The sequence below is a fragment of the Pleurodeles waltl genome, chromosome 9, assembly GCF_031143425.1.
Source record: "Pleurodeles waltl isolate 20211129_DDA chromosome 9, aPleWal1.hap1.20221129, whole genome shotgun sequence".
Taxonomy (NCBI): domain Eukaryota; kingdom Metazoa; phylum Chordata; class Amphibia; order Caudata; family Salamandridae; genus Pleurodeles; species Pleurodeles waltl.
The window spans coordinates 95,085,851-95,103,310 of record NC_090448.1 but is presented as its reverse complement, the minus strand read 5'-3'; the positions used below and the strand labels follow the sequence as shown (position 1 = coordinate 95,103,310).

At 41.8% G+C, this 17,460-nt stretch overlaps 1 protein-coding gene across 1 annotated transcript in view; it reads right to left on the bottom strand.

Moving 5' to 3' along the window:
- Nucleotides 1–1,306: 1,306 nt before the first annotated feature.
- The window catches only part of SUMF1 (sulfatase modifying factor 1), a 278,363-nt gene continuing 262,209 nt past the window's right edge, over nt 1,307–17,460 (bottom strand). The window contains exon 9 of the mRNA XM_069206353.1: nt 1,307–3,009. Coding sequence (XP_069062454.1) covers nt 2,902–3,009 — 108 coding nt within the window. The 3' untranslated portion in view covers nt 1,307–2,901. The remainder of the gene's footprint in view (nt 3,010–17,460) is intronic.

Below are 17,460 nucleotides of genomic sequence, written 5' to 3'. Positions count from 1 at the left end.
AAAATCAACGTAGACCAAGTGACAAAGGACATTAGAGCAAACGTTGGAGGCCACCCTGGAAGAGGGCAAAAAAAGGAGTGAGAGAACGTAGCGTTATGTTGGGGAAACCCACAGGAAAAAAAAGGAAATGGACCTCTCACTCCTACATATGTCTCAAAAACAAGTTGTTTGGGGTTTTGGACGAGTATTTAAAATGTCTTTCCTTTATAATCTTTATTTAATTTTAGAACGTATGTGAGTGTTGTTTTTGAACTAGGCAGTATCACTGAGGTTGTATGGCTTTGGTGTACAGACTTGTTTCCTATCACTGGACACTTCGCCCTTCTAATCTTTGCAAAGTTACAAGCAGAGAAACCATATCAGATAATGTGGGGGAGATGCCTACATGTGGGGTGAGGAGGCAGTGCATATGTAGATAATAAAAAAGAAACAAAGGGTGGGGCACAAGGAAATTCCTCCTTCCCATTAAAAACAGTGAAGCCAGACACAGGGGCGTCCCGTCTGCCAGCAGCAGCTGCAAACCCTTTAAAAATAAAATGATAATAAACAATTGTTTTATTTTGAAAGGGGCAGGGCCTTAGGGTGACGAGCACCGTGGGGAGTGCTCTATGCACTCCCCTCAGTGCGCATGTACGTTTGGCTGGCCGTCTTGGGCCTGCCAAACACACATGCTCACAGGGCGCTATCCAACCCAGCACTGTTGCTGGGGAGAGCAGGCCCAGGCTTCCAGTTTGCATTGGAGCGCCAGCTGAGGCGCTCCAGCCAATCGTAACGCTGCTCTGAGCAGCGGCATGATTGGCGGCAGGGCAGGCTGGGAGCCTGTGTCTGCAGTGGGGCGGAGAGAAGCAGGCGCAGACGTGCGCTTAAGGTATGTTTATTTTTTTTCCAACTTTTTTCTTCTTTTATTCCCAACGCCCCGCCACAATGCCCAGTCGCGACTGTCCAGACAACAATATCTAGGCAGCCAGTCCCTTTAATGAAAGCACAGGAGTTGTGGGTATGTGTGGAAAAAGAACCAAATCGTAGGGTGGGGCATTTCTCAGCATGAGCATCATAAGCGGGATGCTTGCACCAGTGACTATCCCACTGTGAAAATTCCCAGAGCCGCTGGGATTTAGTTATGTGCACCTCGCAAGTAGCCAGCTGTTGGACGTCTATCAACAACTACTATCAACAACTACTGTCATCTATTGCCAGCGGTACAAATTTACAGCAGAGAAAGTAACTATTAACAGTATTGTAGAAGAGAGGCAATCGTTAAATTCTCGCTTCCCTGTCAGCAAAGAAGCAAATGTCTGAGCCTTGACAGATTGAACAACAATTTTATGCACAATGCCACAAATACTGCATCCATAGTGAACACATGTCAATTACATGATTTAATCATTACAAAAAAAGTAACATTTCGAAAATACAATACTTTCTCAGACTGAGGCACAGAATCTTTTGGTCCTAAATGGAAACTTAAAACGTGATTATGGAAACAAATCTACAAGCAGTCCTCAAAGATGAACTGCAATCACGCCACATTTAAACATCTTGAAATTAATTATGTTATACACAAAATCCCTGCTCCCTTATATTAATTTTTTTTTTAAATGGTGCTATTAAATGGGTTTATCTGGAGGACCAGAAAATCCAACACAGTTCTGCACAAAGATCGGAATTTTCACCATCACTTTGTATGCTAGTCATTGGCGGTGCAGTTTACGTTTTTCATACCTTTCTCAGTAAATGAGCATCCTGCAAAAGATTAGGTTGTACTACATGTTTTTCAACATACGTGAACAAGAGTTCAACATGTGTGCTGCTGCAGAGCTTGATTCTCCAACACCTCCACTACAAGCGATCCACCTTTTATCAACAGCTATGGAAGATTCATATACGTTTGAGCATAAAATGACAACAGCAGCTGACCATCCCAAGTAGATTCAATATATGCTGCTGCAAACTTGATGACTGAAGTCATGCAACAGACAAGCTGTTCAAATGGATTGGACATCTCTTGCAAAAATGCTGGAGGAAACTTTAAGGTCTTAACAGAGAAGAAGCATGGCGAGAGCAGCAAATATTCTGGGATACGTGGAAGGGCCTCCGGGAAGGCCTCATCAATTAAATAGCACTGACTAGGTTAGTGCACACCACATGCACCAGATATCTACAATAATGTTAGCTGTATGGCATCAGTGGTGTAACTATATGACAGTATTTTTTGCCTCCATTGCTCTTTGACCATTGTTATAGGGGTTCCTATTAAAACAAATATAGATTGGACCATTCTGCATCAATTTGAGTAAGCAGGTTCTTAGTGAGTACAAAGACCAAAGGAGAAAAATACTCTGCAAATATATGGAATTGACACCAGTTTATAATCCCATGACAGTGATGCCAAAATCAAAATGAAAAAGCAAAACACCTGTCCACTCACTACCTGTCATCTTAAAGAGGGGGGTGGGGTGAGTAGAACCTGAGTGATGTTTAATTAGTGAAAATTGAAGCATAAGATATTGTCTAAGACAATGGGGTTATTCCAGGGGACAGCTTTGCCCACATACTAAATCAGATGGTGCCTGCATTAGAAAAAGAAGAAAAAAAGTGTGTGTGTATACATACATATACACACACACACAGCTGAACAATTTGCAATCATTAAAGGTAATGAGAAAACTGCAATTATTAAAGGTAATGAGAAAACTGAACTTTGATGAACCGTAAGCCTGCATGATCATTGGTTGTCTGAAGCAATGCATTTTCTCCCTTCATAATTCTCAAGAGAGTCCATTGTGTTTATTGCCTGGAATGTAGCACTGCTAAAAAGTGCAGTTTGGGGGTTTTCTCAACGAGAAGTCAAAAGCGGTTTCACTCCCACTGGAGAAGATTCTTCGGCCCCACCAAGGGCCCTCAGTCCTCCGAGACGACATCGGCCGCACAGCGGAAGCCCAGGTTAGACGCCGAGCTGTCCGGTGTATTCTGACTTCGTGCCGCGCAGCGATACCTGTAGCAGTAGGACTGGATGAAAACAAGGGAGAGCTCGGTCAGCACAGATGCAAAAAGTGCAGTTAATAGGGAATGATTTTAAAGTTCTTAGATCACCAAAAACATGTCCTCAATTTGCCTTCAGTTAATAGGTGCAGAAGGTTTGGGGCTGCCTTTGAGTGCTTCTTCTGCTTCTGGTCCAGCTCACTGGTGGTGCACATGGTCTGGCTGAGGGAAACTGAAGGTGAAATGCAATGTGGCATGTAATAATACCGCTTCATTCCAATCTACTGGGATCTATCCTTGCAGAATAAATGGACATCTTTTGCGTATGGCTACTGGTCACAGTATTTTAACTACCAGCTTACTTTTCTTTTTCGTAGATGGAAACAAGAAGTTGTAACTACTGTATTTCCACACTAATTAGTTAACCAATTAGCTATTAAATTCACATATTAAATGCTAATTGAATAATTGTATTAAATTAACTAATACATTTACACTCACAAGTCGATGTCTTTAGGGTTAGGTGCTAAGTAGTCCCATGTAATGAAACAATGCACCCAGCTGAAAATAGCAGTGTTGTATTATTATATCTGCAAATATATATGCTCCCTTTGGCAATGTCTTCCTTTTATTAATCCCTATGCTGTCAATCCAAAACTGGTGAACTTCTGCACATGAGTGACCGCACGGACCGTCACTTAAAAGAGCATATTTTTGTACTGGTTTTTAGAAAGACATAGATACCATTTTGTTTTGCCTATATACGTCAGAATCAATGAAAACAACATTTTTGGGAGCCATGATTGTCACTTCGTCCAGCCAATCAAAATTAACTAAGCAGCAGGTAGAAGTGGAATTCGGCCAGGTGTGAGGGTTTGATGACGAGTCTGCAGGGGACCAACTCCATCAAACATGTTGCCATTATTTTTAGCACCATCGCCTGTAACTCGCACAGCTTGTTTTTTCAGCAACGCTCAATCGAAGTGAACTGAAGACGTCGCAGGGCACCAGGAGTCATCGTTTAGTTAAATGAATAAACCGAGAGGGCATTCTCAGCCACCTTTCACGAAACCGAGACACCGCCTGAGATGAAAGGAAGGTGCCCAGTATCCCCAGGTCACAGGTCTCGGATGAGCGCAAAGATTTGTAGGCCACGAGGTTGGAAAGCAGGGCGAGCTCTAATTGGCCTCTCCGAAACTTACGGAAAGGTTTCCATTTCGTCAGGTCGCAGGTGAAATACTTTCTCAGCCATTCTCAAATGAATCGTGTTTGCTAGCCATCGGATTTACCGGAAGCTTGTTACTCATTCATTCGTTAGTTTAATATACGCTTCACAAATACAGGTAAACAATCCAACAAGCATTATGATGCATATATCGCGCATATTCTTACATAAGTATTCCAGCAATTTCAATAAATAGCTACACACGCTATACAGACTATGTGGTTGCTACCTGTTTGTAACTCGAAACAACGACACCCTAGCTGTCTAAGGTAAGTGATCCCCTATATTCACAAATACCCCAGAATCTCCCAGGTTAAGTAATCTGTTCATTTAGGATGATTTGTTGCTCTGAGTTTACTCAACAGTGCCCCTGTGGTCCTGGTTTATCAGTGCATTCTACAAAGCTCCTAAGGTACCTACCAGGACCGGTGCCACATACACAAGGCAAGGCTCATTCCTGCCTAATGTAACTAGGACAAGTACTAACTCTCAGGGTGGCGGGTAGGCCTAAATGCTATGGGGCTCATCCTGGGCCGAAGCACACCCTAGCCAGGGCCAGGCCCGAAGGTAACAGCATAGGCACGGAAGCGGCAGGACTCATGGCCAAGGGTATCCACTATGCTGAGCCAGTGTGTGGTCGGCTTCAGTCCAGGCAGAAGCGCACTCTATCCAGAGTCCCTTTCACTTGACACCACTCCTGGGACAAGGCAGTGCCAGGCACTCAGAGGGTTCCTACAGTCAGTGGACTCCAGGTCTGTGACAAAGTGTTGGCTTACGATCCCTGTTCTAAAACATCAAGACAAGGCCCACCTTGGAACCAGGTGGTCTCACTCGCTGCAGCTTGAGCGTGAGAAGGCTAGTTCGCAGTCATCAATGAGAATCTAGGTCCGTTTATGGTCCAGGATTAACAGACAAGTGATTGTTGTCCATCAAGGAATGAACAATCTGTTCGACCACGTAAGTGAGACCTGCTCCCGAGCTTCTCAGATGAATGAAATCAAGAAAAAAAAGCCTGGGAAGCACGCCCCCTAAGCACTTTATGTCCTTATTATGGATTATTGCAAATATCAGGTGCATATCAAACAGTCTGTCCAAACACTGAGATAAACCAAGACTGTCAGAGACCTACCTAAAACTAAAAAAACATATTGGGATAATTGTATTAAAATAAATGTGTGAATTTTTGCTGTGGACATTTCAACCCAAGCCTACAGATTTCTTCTGCTTGGCTAATGAAACTGGCTAGGGAAATCCTGCGCCAGAAGCGGTAAAACCTCACTGCTCTCAAGGTTGTGAGTATTCTTCTGGGGCTTCTAAGGCACTGGCCTGACCCCATTTATAATTTACATAGCTTTAGTTTAAAAATAGCCCTTGGCGATTTATGAGTCACCCTGTCAAGAGGCATGCGACTGTCTTGTGCTTTTTGTTCTACTTTAAAATAAATATGGTTCAGCGCTGCTCAATGATGACCAGGAAAAGCAAATGCAGGACACTTCCTGAAAGCTGTCAGTGAAAGACACACGCCTGGGGTCTTGGGCTTAGGGAACGAGACCGGTAGATACGGTAATATCATGCAGCGTTTATTTCTTCTGAGGTTTGTGTGTTTAGTGTTCTTTCCTTATTGTTTGATGGACTTCAGAGCGCCTCGCAGAACATCAGTTCTAACAGTAGCGAATGAGCTACATCAATACAAATGATAGACCTCAAACACACCCTTAAAAGTCTAAATTCCATACAAAATACGACGTTTGCATACAAATGTAAATAATCTGTCTGTTTTATGTCCTTTTGAGAAGAACTCACCCAGACCACATATATACTATATATATATATATATATATATATATATATACATACACATACACATATATACATACACATATATACATGTGTATATATAAAAATTATTTCACCAACAATTCTTCCACTTCTTGGAAAAAAAGAGGAAAGACTAGCCCCACACTACCGGAAACGGTTTAACTTATTTAATGGTGAAAAAAACAGGAAAAATAAACGCGTTTAGACCGATCACGGTCTTGATCACATGACTTGTATTTAATCCACTTTTTTTTTTCTTCCCTTTGTTATCTTTGAAATAATCATGAACAGGAAGAGAAGTGATTTTTGGTGTAGTAATGAAATTGAGTTCATAGAAGGTTTCATTTATTAATTTTTGGTTTTCATGGGTCACAATCGTCTTTTTTTACTTCGTTTTTCTTAGTTTGATTTTCTTTGAAAACGAGTAGTCTTCCTTTAAAAATGTTACTTAGCTACTATAGGTAAATTCATTTGACATGTGGTGAGGATGTCACAAATGTCCTGCACTACTATAGCCTCAAATGACATATGCAATAAGTGATGGTTTACAAAACAGACAAAGAAATGAATGTAAATTGGCTACTATAGCCAAATTCATTGGTATTGGAATATTATGTTATGAGAGTGTTGCGCTACTATAACTTTAAGTGTGCTCTCCAAATTAAGTATGTGATGTCCATGTATTTTTTCATACACTTTTCCACAATTTATGGTATTGGTCTGTGATTGTTTTGATTTCGAAGTATAATGAAGTCTTTGTTTCATGACATTAGTAGCACTTTAAAGGAAATGTGGATTAACTACAAGTCATGTGTTCAAGACCATAATCGGTCGAAAAGCTTTTGTTTTTCTTTTTGCCGTTAAATAAGTGAAACTGATTTCGGTGGTGTAGCTCGTCTTTCCTTTTTATTCAAGAAGTGGGAAAATTGTCAGTGAAATACATTGGCAGTGACGCCCGCCACATGAGCCTCGGTTTGTTGGCTGAGTGTCTTCAGCGTTGATTGTTGGATTATGATATATATATATTTATAGTTAGGACCATGTTTCCACTGAAGAAGCATTTTTTGACTTGCCTATATCTTTGGCGCCGCTTGACGAATCTTGACGAAATTTTCCCCCAAAAAGTGGTCCCAACAATCTTGTTATGCAAGGAGAGTTTTGGGGTGATCTGTCAAGCAGGGGCCAATGAATAGGGGGGTTAAAAAAAAGTTGCGTTCCCCATGTTAATTCCCATGGGGATTTTCAACATGACTACAGCGTGAACTGCTAAACGGAATTACACCAAATTTGGCAGAAAGGTAGCGTTTGATCCAGAAAGAAGCCTTTTTCTTTTTTGGTGTAAATCCGTTCAGTAGTTTTTGAGATAGTAAAACAAAAAGAAATATAACTATCTACAGGCACGAAGGATTAGCGAATAATTTGCATAAATATAAGCACTGTAATTGGCTGGCCACAACCTGAACAGAAAGTTGCGTCTGTCATATTAATGTCCCTGGACATGGTCCCTGGGGTTAAAAAAACAAAATGAAAGTAGCATTATGGGTAAGTGTTGGAGGTACCCTGACCCCATGGGTGTGATAAAGGGGTGTTTGAAAGTCAAATTAGGGGTTTAAAATGATTTTCTTTTCCCCATGTGCAATATTTGCAAATTATTCTAGAACAATAGAGAATATTCGCAAACAATTTGCGAATAATGCACACGGAGGAAAACAAGTAAAAATAGATTCACAGATGTATTCATACACTAATTCATTTACTCAGAACCTCTCAGACTCACACACCCACTTTCAGACCCATTCAGACACTCACGCACCCACTCACAGATTCACTGACAGAGACAGGCCCTGTGGCCAACTCCCGCTGTGCAGGGCCAAAGACCGTGTGTAGCGGATGGTTGAGTGGTTATAAGGGCTTGGCTGCAGAGCCTGGCCACAGGCCAGGCCCTGCGGTCAACCCCCGCTAAGCATGGCCAAAAGCCGTGCACATCAGTGGTTGGATTAATGTACAGCAATTAAAACTATTTTACGTTAAAAAATACAGAAATTCTATGGTTTTGTACGAGTAAATTCAGAACCCAACTATAACATCCCTGTAACCTTTGTTTTTTTCAGTGTACATATATATGTATAGACACACATACACACACCAACCACCTTTACTTTTGTTTTTTAAGTGAATGAGTTATTTTTAATGTAAATTAAGATTGTCACCATACAAAACTAGAACGTCACTTTAACCTTTGGTTTCTTCAGTAAATTTCTGGGGTTTTCTTTCAATGTAAACTAAAACGTTATTAGTAATCCCACACCCCTGCAGTCGGCCGACCTCATGCCATGCATAGCTGCAGAACGGTTGTCCAGAGGACCTGGCCTGCAGCCAGGCCCTGCATCCTAGTCCCTTGCAGGTGGCCCGCGCACCACCATGTGCAGCATTTGGTTGCGCACAGTGCTTGGCGGGCCCCAAGGGACACCAATCGCACTCTTTTTTAAAATTTGTATTTGGCCCTGCAGGACTCTTAAGAATAAAAAAAGGGGGCGAGGGGCGGATTCGGAAGGGCTCACTGGGAATCTCAGCAACCCTTTATTTTTTTTTTATTTTTTTACCACAGGCATCAAGGTAGCCTTATATGCTGGCCCCAATAATTTTATTTTTTTTCATTTTAAGAACAGAGGGACTGAGACCCCATTATCCTCTAATGGTGTCTGCAACAGTTCGTTCCACATAACGGCAGCCAGGCGAGGCATGAGCTCCTGCGAAACGTGCAGGAGCGAGGAAGTCAACCAATCCCCCTTGGCCAATCATATGGCTCTATTTTTTTTTTTTTTTTTTTTTTAAGTTGCGCGTCTATGGGAATTCCGGGGACCTAACTGTCCAGATAGCAATACATTTTGAACCTTAGTTTCTCAAAAATTTAAGAACAAATATACACCAAATCACAAAAAGCAAGTTTCTGGGTAAAGATCTAACTTACTACTTGGTTGATGTAATTCTGTTCAGCCATTTTGATAAGTTTCATGAAAATTTGTCAAACGAGACAAAAGTTATTAGCAAAGCAAAATAATCAGTTTCCTATAGCTACTAGGTTTTACCTGTAACCACACAGTGGTGACTGCCTCTGCCTCTGTATTATTCAGAGAGAGAGAGAGAGAGAGAGACATATACACACACACACACACACTCCAAAGTTTATTTAGCACCTTTAGATCCTTTGTTAGTAACATCGTATCGGCTATGCATTTCAACCATTGCGGTCTTCTTCTTAGCCCAAATATTTACAGAGGCCCCATCCCCCTTAGAAAATATACGACTTAGTTTGCTAACCATAGAAGAGATACTACCCACATCCATCATATTAACAAAGAAAAAAACAATTAATTTCATTTTAGATTCCAATTTGTCCTGTACCATTATCAAGCCAAGTTTACCAATTAATACTATATGCCATACTGCTATTATAATATCAGTAATCACACTGTCAAAAATGTATAGACCATATCTGCATTATTTCAATTTCCATTGTTGATGACATTATAATGGCCCGAGTCATGCCCAGTGGCTGTACAATAATGTTATACCATCCTATCATTAAATCAAGCAATTCTTGGTTAATTAATCTGTTTGGGATCATTCCCATATGAAAAATGTGTATTTTTGGGGGTGTGAGCAAACAAACATAATACAAGCCAATTATGATCCCCTAATCCCAGAACCCAAGATCATAGCCAAAGCCCTATTACACTATTTTTCAATTATTTAAAATCATTTAACCAACATGAACATAAAGTTCTTCATCCTGGTTCAATCCCACGGATGTCTACTATTTAATCTAATTATGTACTCAGATTCCATTTTCCTAAGAATCCGTTCCCCGTTGCCTCCTCTCAGGGTCAGCAGCACCCTATCAATTCCAAAAAACAACATGTTATCAATTTTCCCTTCATGCACCAGTCTACAGTGACGTGCCACCGGATAATTCACATCATTATTCTTGATGGCACACCAATGTTCCAAAATACGCCTTTTCATCAGAAAAATTGTGCTCCCCACATATCGAAGTCCACATGGGCAGGAAATAATGTATAGAAAAATCAGAATTACAATTCAAGAAGTTTTTGATTTTAACGTCCTTGCCTGTGGGGAACATGTACGTTTTACAATTCACACTATTTTTGCAGGCCTTGCACTTTGCACATTTATAAAAACCCTGCTGACTTTCCAGGAAGTTCTCCCTCTTCTTGGTCAAATAACTGTGTACCAACATATCCTGTAGGGAGCTACTCTTCAGATATGTGGTTCTTGGTTAGGGACTAACCATCTATCCCATCACCTTATCTGTTCTCACAAGGTGCCAGTATTGTTTTATAATCTTTATCACTTGGTCTGAATAAGCACTGTAAGTAGTAATACATCTCAGAATATTTTCATTCCCTTTCTTTCTTTTCGGATCCAAGAGACTCTCCCTCTGTACCTCTGCAACCTTATGACAGGCATCTGTAATAACCTTTATCAGATATCCCCTAGACTTAAATCTCCTGATCATATTAATTTGTTTACTCTTAAAGCTCTGAGCTGTACTGCAATTTCTTTTGGCTCTAAGTAGTTCCCCGTACGGAATACTCCACTTTAATTTAGGTAGGTGATGGCTGCAAGCATGTGCGATGCTATTCACTGCAGTACTTTTCCTGAAAAGACTACTCTGAAAGGTACCTCCTTCCACTGTTGCCACAACATCCACAAATTCCATAACAAGTCTATCTCTTTTGTGTGTAAAGCTCAAATTGAACTCATTATTAGATAGCCAATCCAAGAAGTCCTGCAACATTCTATCTGGACCATCCCATATTATAAAGATGTCATCAATATATCTCATCCAGAAAATGACTTGTTTGGACCATTTCTCAATCTCATCTGACATCACACGTTGGGTCTCCCACCACCCCATAAACAAACAAGCATAACTTGGAGCAAAAGAACTCCCCATCGCCATCCCTGTAACCTGTCTCTACCATTGGTCTACAAATAGAAAAAAGTTGTTCTCCAAACAAAATCTCAACATTTTGAAAAGCAATTTAGAATGTTCATATAGACTTATAGGCTTGTCCCTAAAAACAATGCTGACATGCCTAGATCATGTTTGATACAATAAAAAGGATACCACGTCTAGTCATCATAATATAACTAGGTTTCCAAGGGATATCTTGTATCTTAGAAAAGAAATCCCTGCTGTTTCTACAATAGGAGGAAAGACTAAGTACATAGGGGCACAAAAAATAATCAAGATATATCTAAGTATTCTCAAGGAGACTCCCTCTCGCTGATACTATAGGTATTCCAGGAGGGTCCCTATTATCCTTTGACAACATGTAAAAACAGGATACCACTGTTTTTTTCACTGTAAGAAATTGTAACTCATCATCTGTGAGAAGACCATAGTTGTAACTCTCTGAAAGTAAATCATAATAATAAATCACCGAAGTCGGGTATGCTGTCACTGTTGACCTCTCATAACAGTTCGAGAATAACAACTGTCTCCTCGCTTCTCGTTGATATTTCTCCAAGTCCCACAGCACTACATTTCCACCTTTGTCAGCTGGTTTAATTACGAAAGCTGTAGCTCTATTTAATGTAATCAGTGCTCTTCGCTGGCCTGGTGTTAAATTGCTGGCATAGGTGTCCTTACTGTCCTTTCATAATTTCATCAAATCAAAAACCACTGCTCCTTTTGCAGTGGTGCTGCTTCCACGGCTGGACAGTTGCAACTGCGCTTTCCTTCAGGACAACTCTCTCTTGTCCACATTTAACAGCCTGTCCAGCCGTGAAGGCAGCACCACTGCATAAAGGAGCAGTTCTATGTGTGACTGTATGGATGGTCACTCTCAGAGCAACAGGTTGGAACATTGGCAGCAAAAACGATTTTCTTACTTTGAATTTGCTCACTGGGGTAATGAACTTTGTTTTATTATTGTGTTTGGCTTCAGCAACACACTTGAAAGATAATTTTAAAATGTGCAGGATTCACTTTGCAGCTCACTTGAGGTCCACCTGGACAAAACTGGTTTTCAACTGACATCAGGTGCCTGCAATTAAATTTGCTGAGCAGCCAGGCAGTTGGCCTTTAAAAGAGGAAGGACATGTTTGTTCTCTGCTGATGAAGGGATGGACCCAGAAACATGTGTCTAGAGATGTTTGAAAATACAAGGCCTGAAATAATGAAAATGTCAAAGAATTGTCTTTAAGATGCTGACTTTGCTACATTCCACAATGACCAGTTGCAAGTGTGCTTTCATTCAGGACAACTCTCTCTTGTCCCCATAAATTTATATATATATATATATATATATATATATATATATATATATATATATATATATATATATATATATATATATATATATATATATATATATATATATATATATATATATATATATATATATATATATATATGTATGTATATATATACATACACACAAAAACTGAGGTTACAAGGACGTTATAATTAGGAAATAACTTTTTGTAACCTTAGAAATTTACTGAAAACAACAAAGGTTAGAGAGACATTATCATTAGGTTCACATTTTACACACACAAAATCATAGACGTTCAGCAGTTATAGTTATCTCAAGTAACTATAACTCCTGCCCTAAGGTAACCATTGCTCGTGCCCCTGCCATGCAGTTTTCTCATCAATAATTTCCCTGCAATTGTTGCAGTGATATTATCAATTATGTCACAAATGAGTGATGTAATGTGTGGTACAGGGCCCCCCGCCTGATGCTTATTGAGCCCTGGGGACCACCACGTCCTTGGGGCTGTCCGGACCCCCGGGGACCACCACATCTTCAGGGCTAAATAACAGTAGTAAGGGGTGAAGGGGGTGCCTGGACCCCACCCCCAGGGACATAGCTGTTTGATCTGCTCCTGCCAAGTCAGAACAAACAACTACACTCACAGGAAGCGAGGCAGCTCTTGCTTGCTGGGAGCGGAGTTTTCATGTTTCCCTGCCTGCAGACATGGGGGCAAGGAAACAGACGTAAGGATTGCTCTCACACACAGGGAGCTGCATGTTTAGCAGCTCCCTTTGTGTGACAGCAATGCCTGCTCCCACAGGAGATGCATAACCAGCTGGGACCACGGGGCATTCAGGCCTACCCCGTGGTCCCCAATGCTACTAACTGGGTGCCCTGGGAGATGGATTCCCTAGGGCCAAGATAGGCCCGGGGAGGGGGCCATGCACTCCCCCCTCCCACATTAAAAAGTGATATTTTCAGGTTGGGCCCTGTTGGATTGGATCCCCTGGGCTGAAATCGTCCGCAGGAAGGGGGGCCATGCGGCCCCCACCCCCTATTAAAATGTGAAATCCTTTGTGAAGGTGAATGCATCACACATCTATTGGAGGGCAATCTGTATATGATAAGTGGGTTCATTCTGGTCCTCTCCTGGTGAGCGCATCCATGGTTCTCCCCTTAAATTGCTATGAGTGTGCAAATGTGCAAATCACCTGGAAGCTGCACCCCACCTGGCCCCACACAGTCCACCATAGTAATATACAAAGGTCTTCCGGCCTTTTGCCAGTATGATGGACAGCACGTTCTTGATGTAGAAGAATATGAGGACATCTCCACAAAACAGAGAAGCACTTACCTCATATAGATAAAAGGAAGGACCCTGGTTTGGTGGATATTTACGTCTTTGTAGTCTCTGTGGCCTCTCTATAGGAAGATTCATGTTATCACAGAATTCTAGAGAAAGGCGCACCAGGAATAATCATGTTGGCAAAATGCACACAAGGTCACCGGTGACATTTACTTGTGCTCCATTACACAGCTGGAGTGTAGAAAATATATTGGACATTTACCCATGGAGGCAGAAAGAACTCCACTTGGGTAGATATTTTGTGCAAAGCTGTGGACTCTTGTTGGATAAAAAGGCAGGTGACGTTCCTTTGTGGTGAATCACTCACACAGCTACTGACACCCACACAGAGGCACATACACCCACTCACCCACTGATGCACTCAGAAATTCATGCACCCACTCACAGATCCACTCAAACATTAATACACCCACTCAGAGACTCATACATTCACACACATACCCACTCAGAAAGTCATGCACTCACAGGCGCACTCATATACCCACTCACAGACCCAGAGACTAGCACACCCACTTAGACTCACATATCCACTTGCAGACCCACTCAGACATGCACGCACTCAGACTCACAAACCCACTCAAACATTCACACACCCACTCACTCACACACACACCCATGCATAGATCCACACAGACACATACACACCCAGTCAAAGAGACACTCACACACCCACTCTCGCACCCAGAGACTCCCTCACACACCCAGACCCACATAGATCCTCTCACACCCAGACACTGCCACACCCACTCAGACCCAGAGACACCCTCTCACACCTATTCTCACACCCAGAAAGACAGGACCTGCGGCCAACCCCCACGGTGCACGGCCAAAGGCGGTGCACGGTGCAGGCTAGGGTGGATATAGAGGGTTGGCCGCAGACGGTGGATGGATTAACTAAAATTACTTTACGTTAAAAAAAAAAAAAACAAATTCACTGAAAAAACAAAGGTTACAGGGGCGTTATAGTTAGGAAATAGAATTTATAACAGGAATTCTATTAAAAAAACAAAGGTTACAGGACGTTATAGTTAGGTTCTGAATTTACTCACTCAAAACCATAGAAATTCAGCAGTTACAGTTAGTTATTTCAAGTAATTATAACTTGCGTCATGCAGTGCTAATTACCGCTGACATTACAGCACTCATTACAACTTTTAGAAAATCAATAAAAATATCAGTCTAAAGATTAGCAGTCAAATTATTGAAGAACAAATTGTGCATGGCGGGGGGTATAGTTACCTTAAACTATTAAACAAGCTAGCACACTTGTTGGATGATGTCATCAGTGATGTCATCAATTATGTCATTTGAGATTTTAACAGTGATTCATTAATGATTTCATAGAACATGTCATGAGTAATGCAATATAAGAGGTCATAAGCAGTGTATGGCAACGCACAAGTTCAAAATGTTAATATTGTCACTGACATTCACCCATCTATAACGTACTTTATCAGTTAGTTTTTTCAGTTAATTTCCAGGGTTTTTAAAGGTAAAGTAACCGTTTATTACCTATGTAAAGCCTACCCCCCGCCGTGCACAAGAGGCGGTTCCGAAAACAGCCTGGCCTGCTGCCAGGCCACCCGGAGGCTGCTGGCCAGCCCCCCACCCGCAGGCAGCCATCCTCTCACTATACATGGCTTTTTGGCATACGTCGGGTTGGCCACAGGGCCTGGCTTGCAGCCAAGGCCTGTATTTAACTCAAAGCAGGCAGCCATCCAAAGGCAGCCAATACCACTCCGTGACAGACTTAGCTCATGTGTGGCATGGGGTTAGCCACATGGCCTGTGTTGCCGTGCACAGCAAGGATTGATCACAGGGTTTAGCCTGTCGCTAGGCCCTGTGGCCAAACCCCCAGAGAACTGCCAATCCAACACCACAGACTGCCTTTGCCAAGCACAGCATATGGTTGGCCTTCAGGCCCAATCCCTTAAAAAAAAAAAAAAAGTTAATCAACCCCATTGGTGGGGTCCCTGGAGCCTATGAAGCATGGTCCCCCTCCCGTTTTAGGCACATTTGAGCCCCTGTAGTGGGCTCCCTGTGGCCTAAAATGGCTCAGGGAGGGGGGCCATGTTGTCTCCCTCCCGCAAATTATTGAAATCAGTTCAGAGGATGGGATCCCTGGGGCCTTTGCAGGCTTGGCGTGAGGGACTGCAAGTTGTGTTATGAATGCTATGATTTAACATGCTGTAAGTGATGTAATATGAAAGGGTATAAGCAGTGCATGGTGGATTTCTATATTTTTTTAACAATATGTTTTTAACAACATAATGCTCTTCATTATGGTATTCACATTTTTTTTTATTTCTTTGGTACTGCAGTACTTTCACAGTACCTTGAAAACATTTTAAAATGCTTTTTACAGCACACAATTATATTCAAATTTTGGATTTAGCGTTTCACATCTAGTTACTTATTTAAATCATATGTGTTAGTATTGAAACTATAGGTTGTGTTTGTGAAGTCTTCTGGTACTGCAATAGTATCGAGATACTACTGCAATACTTTCACTTTTGTTAAACAGCATTTTTATTGGCTGACAACTCAGACATTTGCAGGAATACCCCATTTCCCCATTCCATTTGATTTCTTCCAAGGAGAAGGTTGGAGTGCATGGAGGAGCAAGATTATTTCCTTCTGAAGCCAGCCTGTGACTCCAACACATGCAGTGGCTGAAGTACAATGTCCTGGTGTTTTGCAGCAAGAGGAAGAAGAGTTCAAGAGGTGAAAGAAACTGAAGGTGTCTATCCTGAGGGATTTATTTCTCACTGCCTCCTGGAGGGCAAAATGTCAACACTAAACTGGTCACCTGCAACTTTTGCAACAAAGGGATTTGCCACGGGAATTTGAAGCAGTACTCATTTGGGACCACAGGAATGAGGAAGAACCTGCAGGCAGTGCATTCAGCTAGGCTGGTGCATGCTGAAATAAGGTGTTAAACAGAGATTGAAGAGGATAAAGCAGAAAGATCAGCTGTGGGCACTTCTCTGCCTACTGCAACACAGTCAACTTCTTCATTGTCATTGGTACATCCACCCACAGCATCTGTCCCTCCAGTAGCAGCTTCATATTCTTCAGCTACATCTGCCCATCCACCACCAGCTGAAGCATCTGGCCCTGTACCCATACCTGCTCCTAGCACCGCAGTAGCAATGCAGTTGTTGAGACAGAACAAAATTATCGAGCAGTATGGTAGCACTGCAAAATACTGTCTCCTCGGCCATACTGTGATTGTTGCGGGAGAAAGGGACATGACAATATATCGGGAGGTGGTCATGGCTCACCAGCGTCTGCCCCAACACCCTTAGTTTATAGTTAGGTAAAAATGTCAATTAAAACATACAATTTAAACTAACAAGCCCACTGAAATACATTAGTTATAGTTATTATAAGTAACTGTAACTTGTGTCCAAAAGTAATTATAACTGGCACCCTCACAATGCACAGCTAATTACCACACATATTACATCACTTATGACATGTTCTACAACACCACTGATAAGATCACTGCACCATTTGAAATACCATTGTTAACGACAAAGCTGTGCATGGAGAGGACGCAATTCATAGTTACCTTAGGGCACAAGTTATGGTTACAAGAGGTAACTAAGTAACTGGTGAATTTCAGTTGTTGCTTGGAGGATGCAAATCGAAAACTGGCGGACACAGCTAGGGATGAGGTAGCATGGAAAGGGCTACAAAGATGCGATGGCTGAGGAATGAGGCAAGTAGGGAAGTGGCAACATCTGTCAGTTAGCAGGTGGTACCCTAAGCGATAC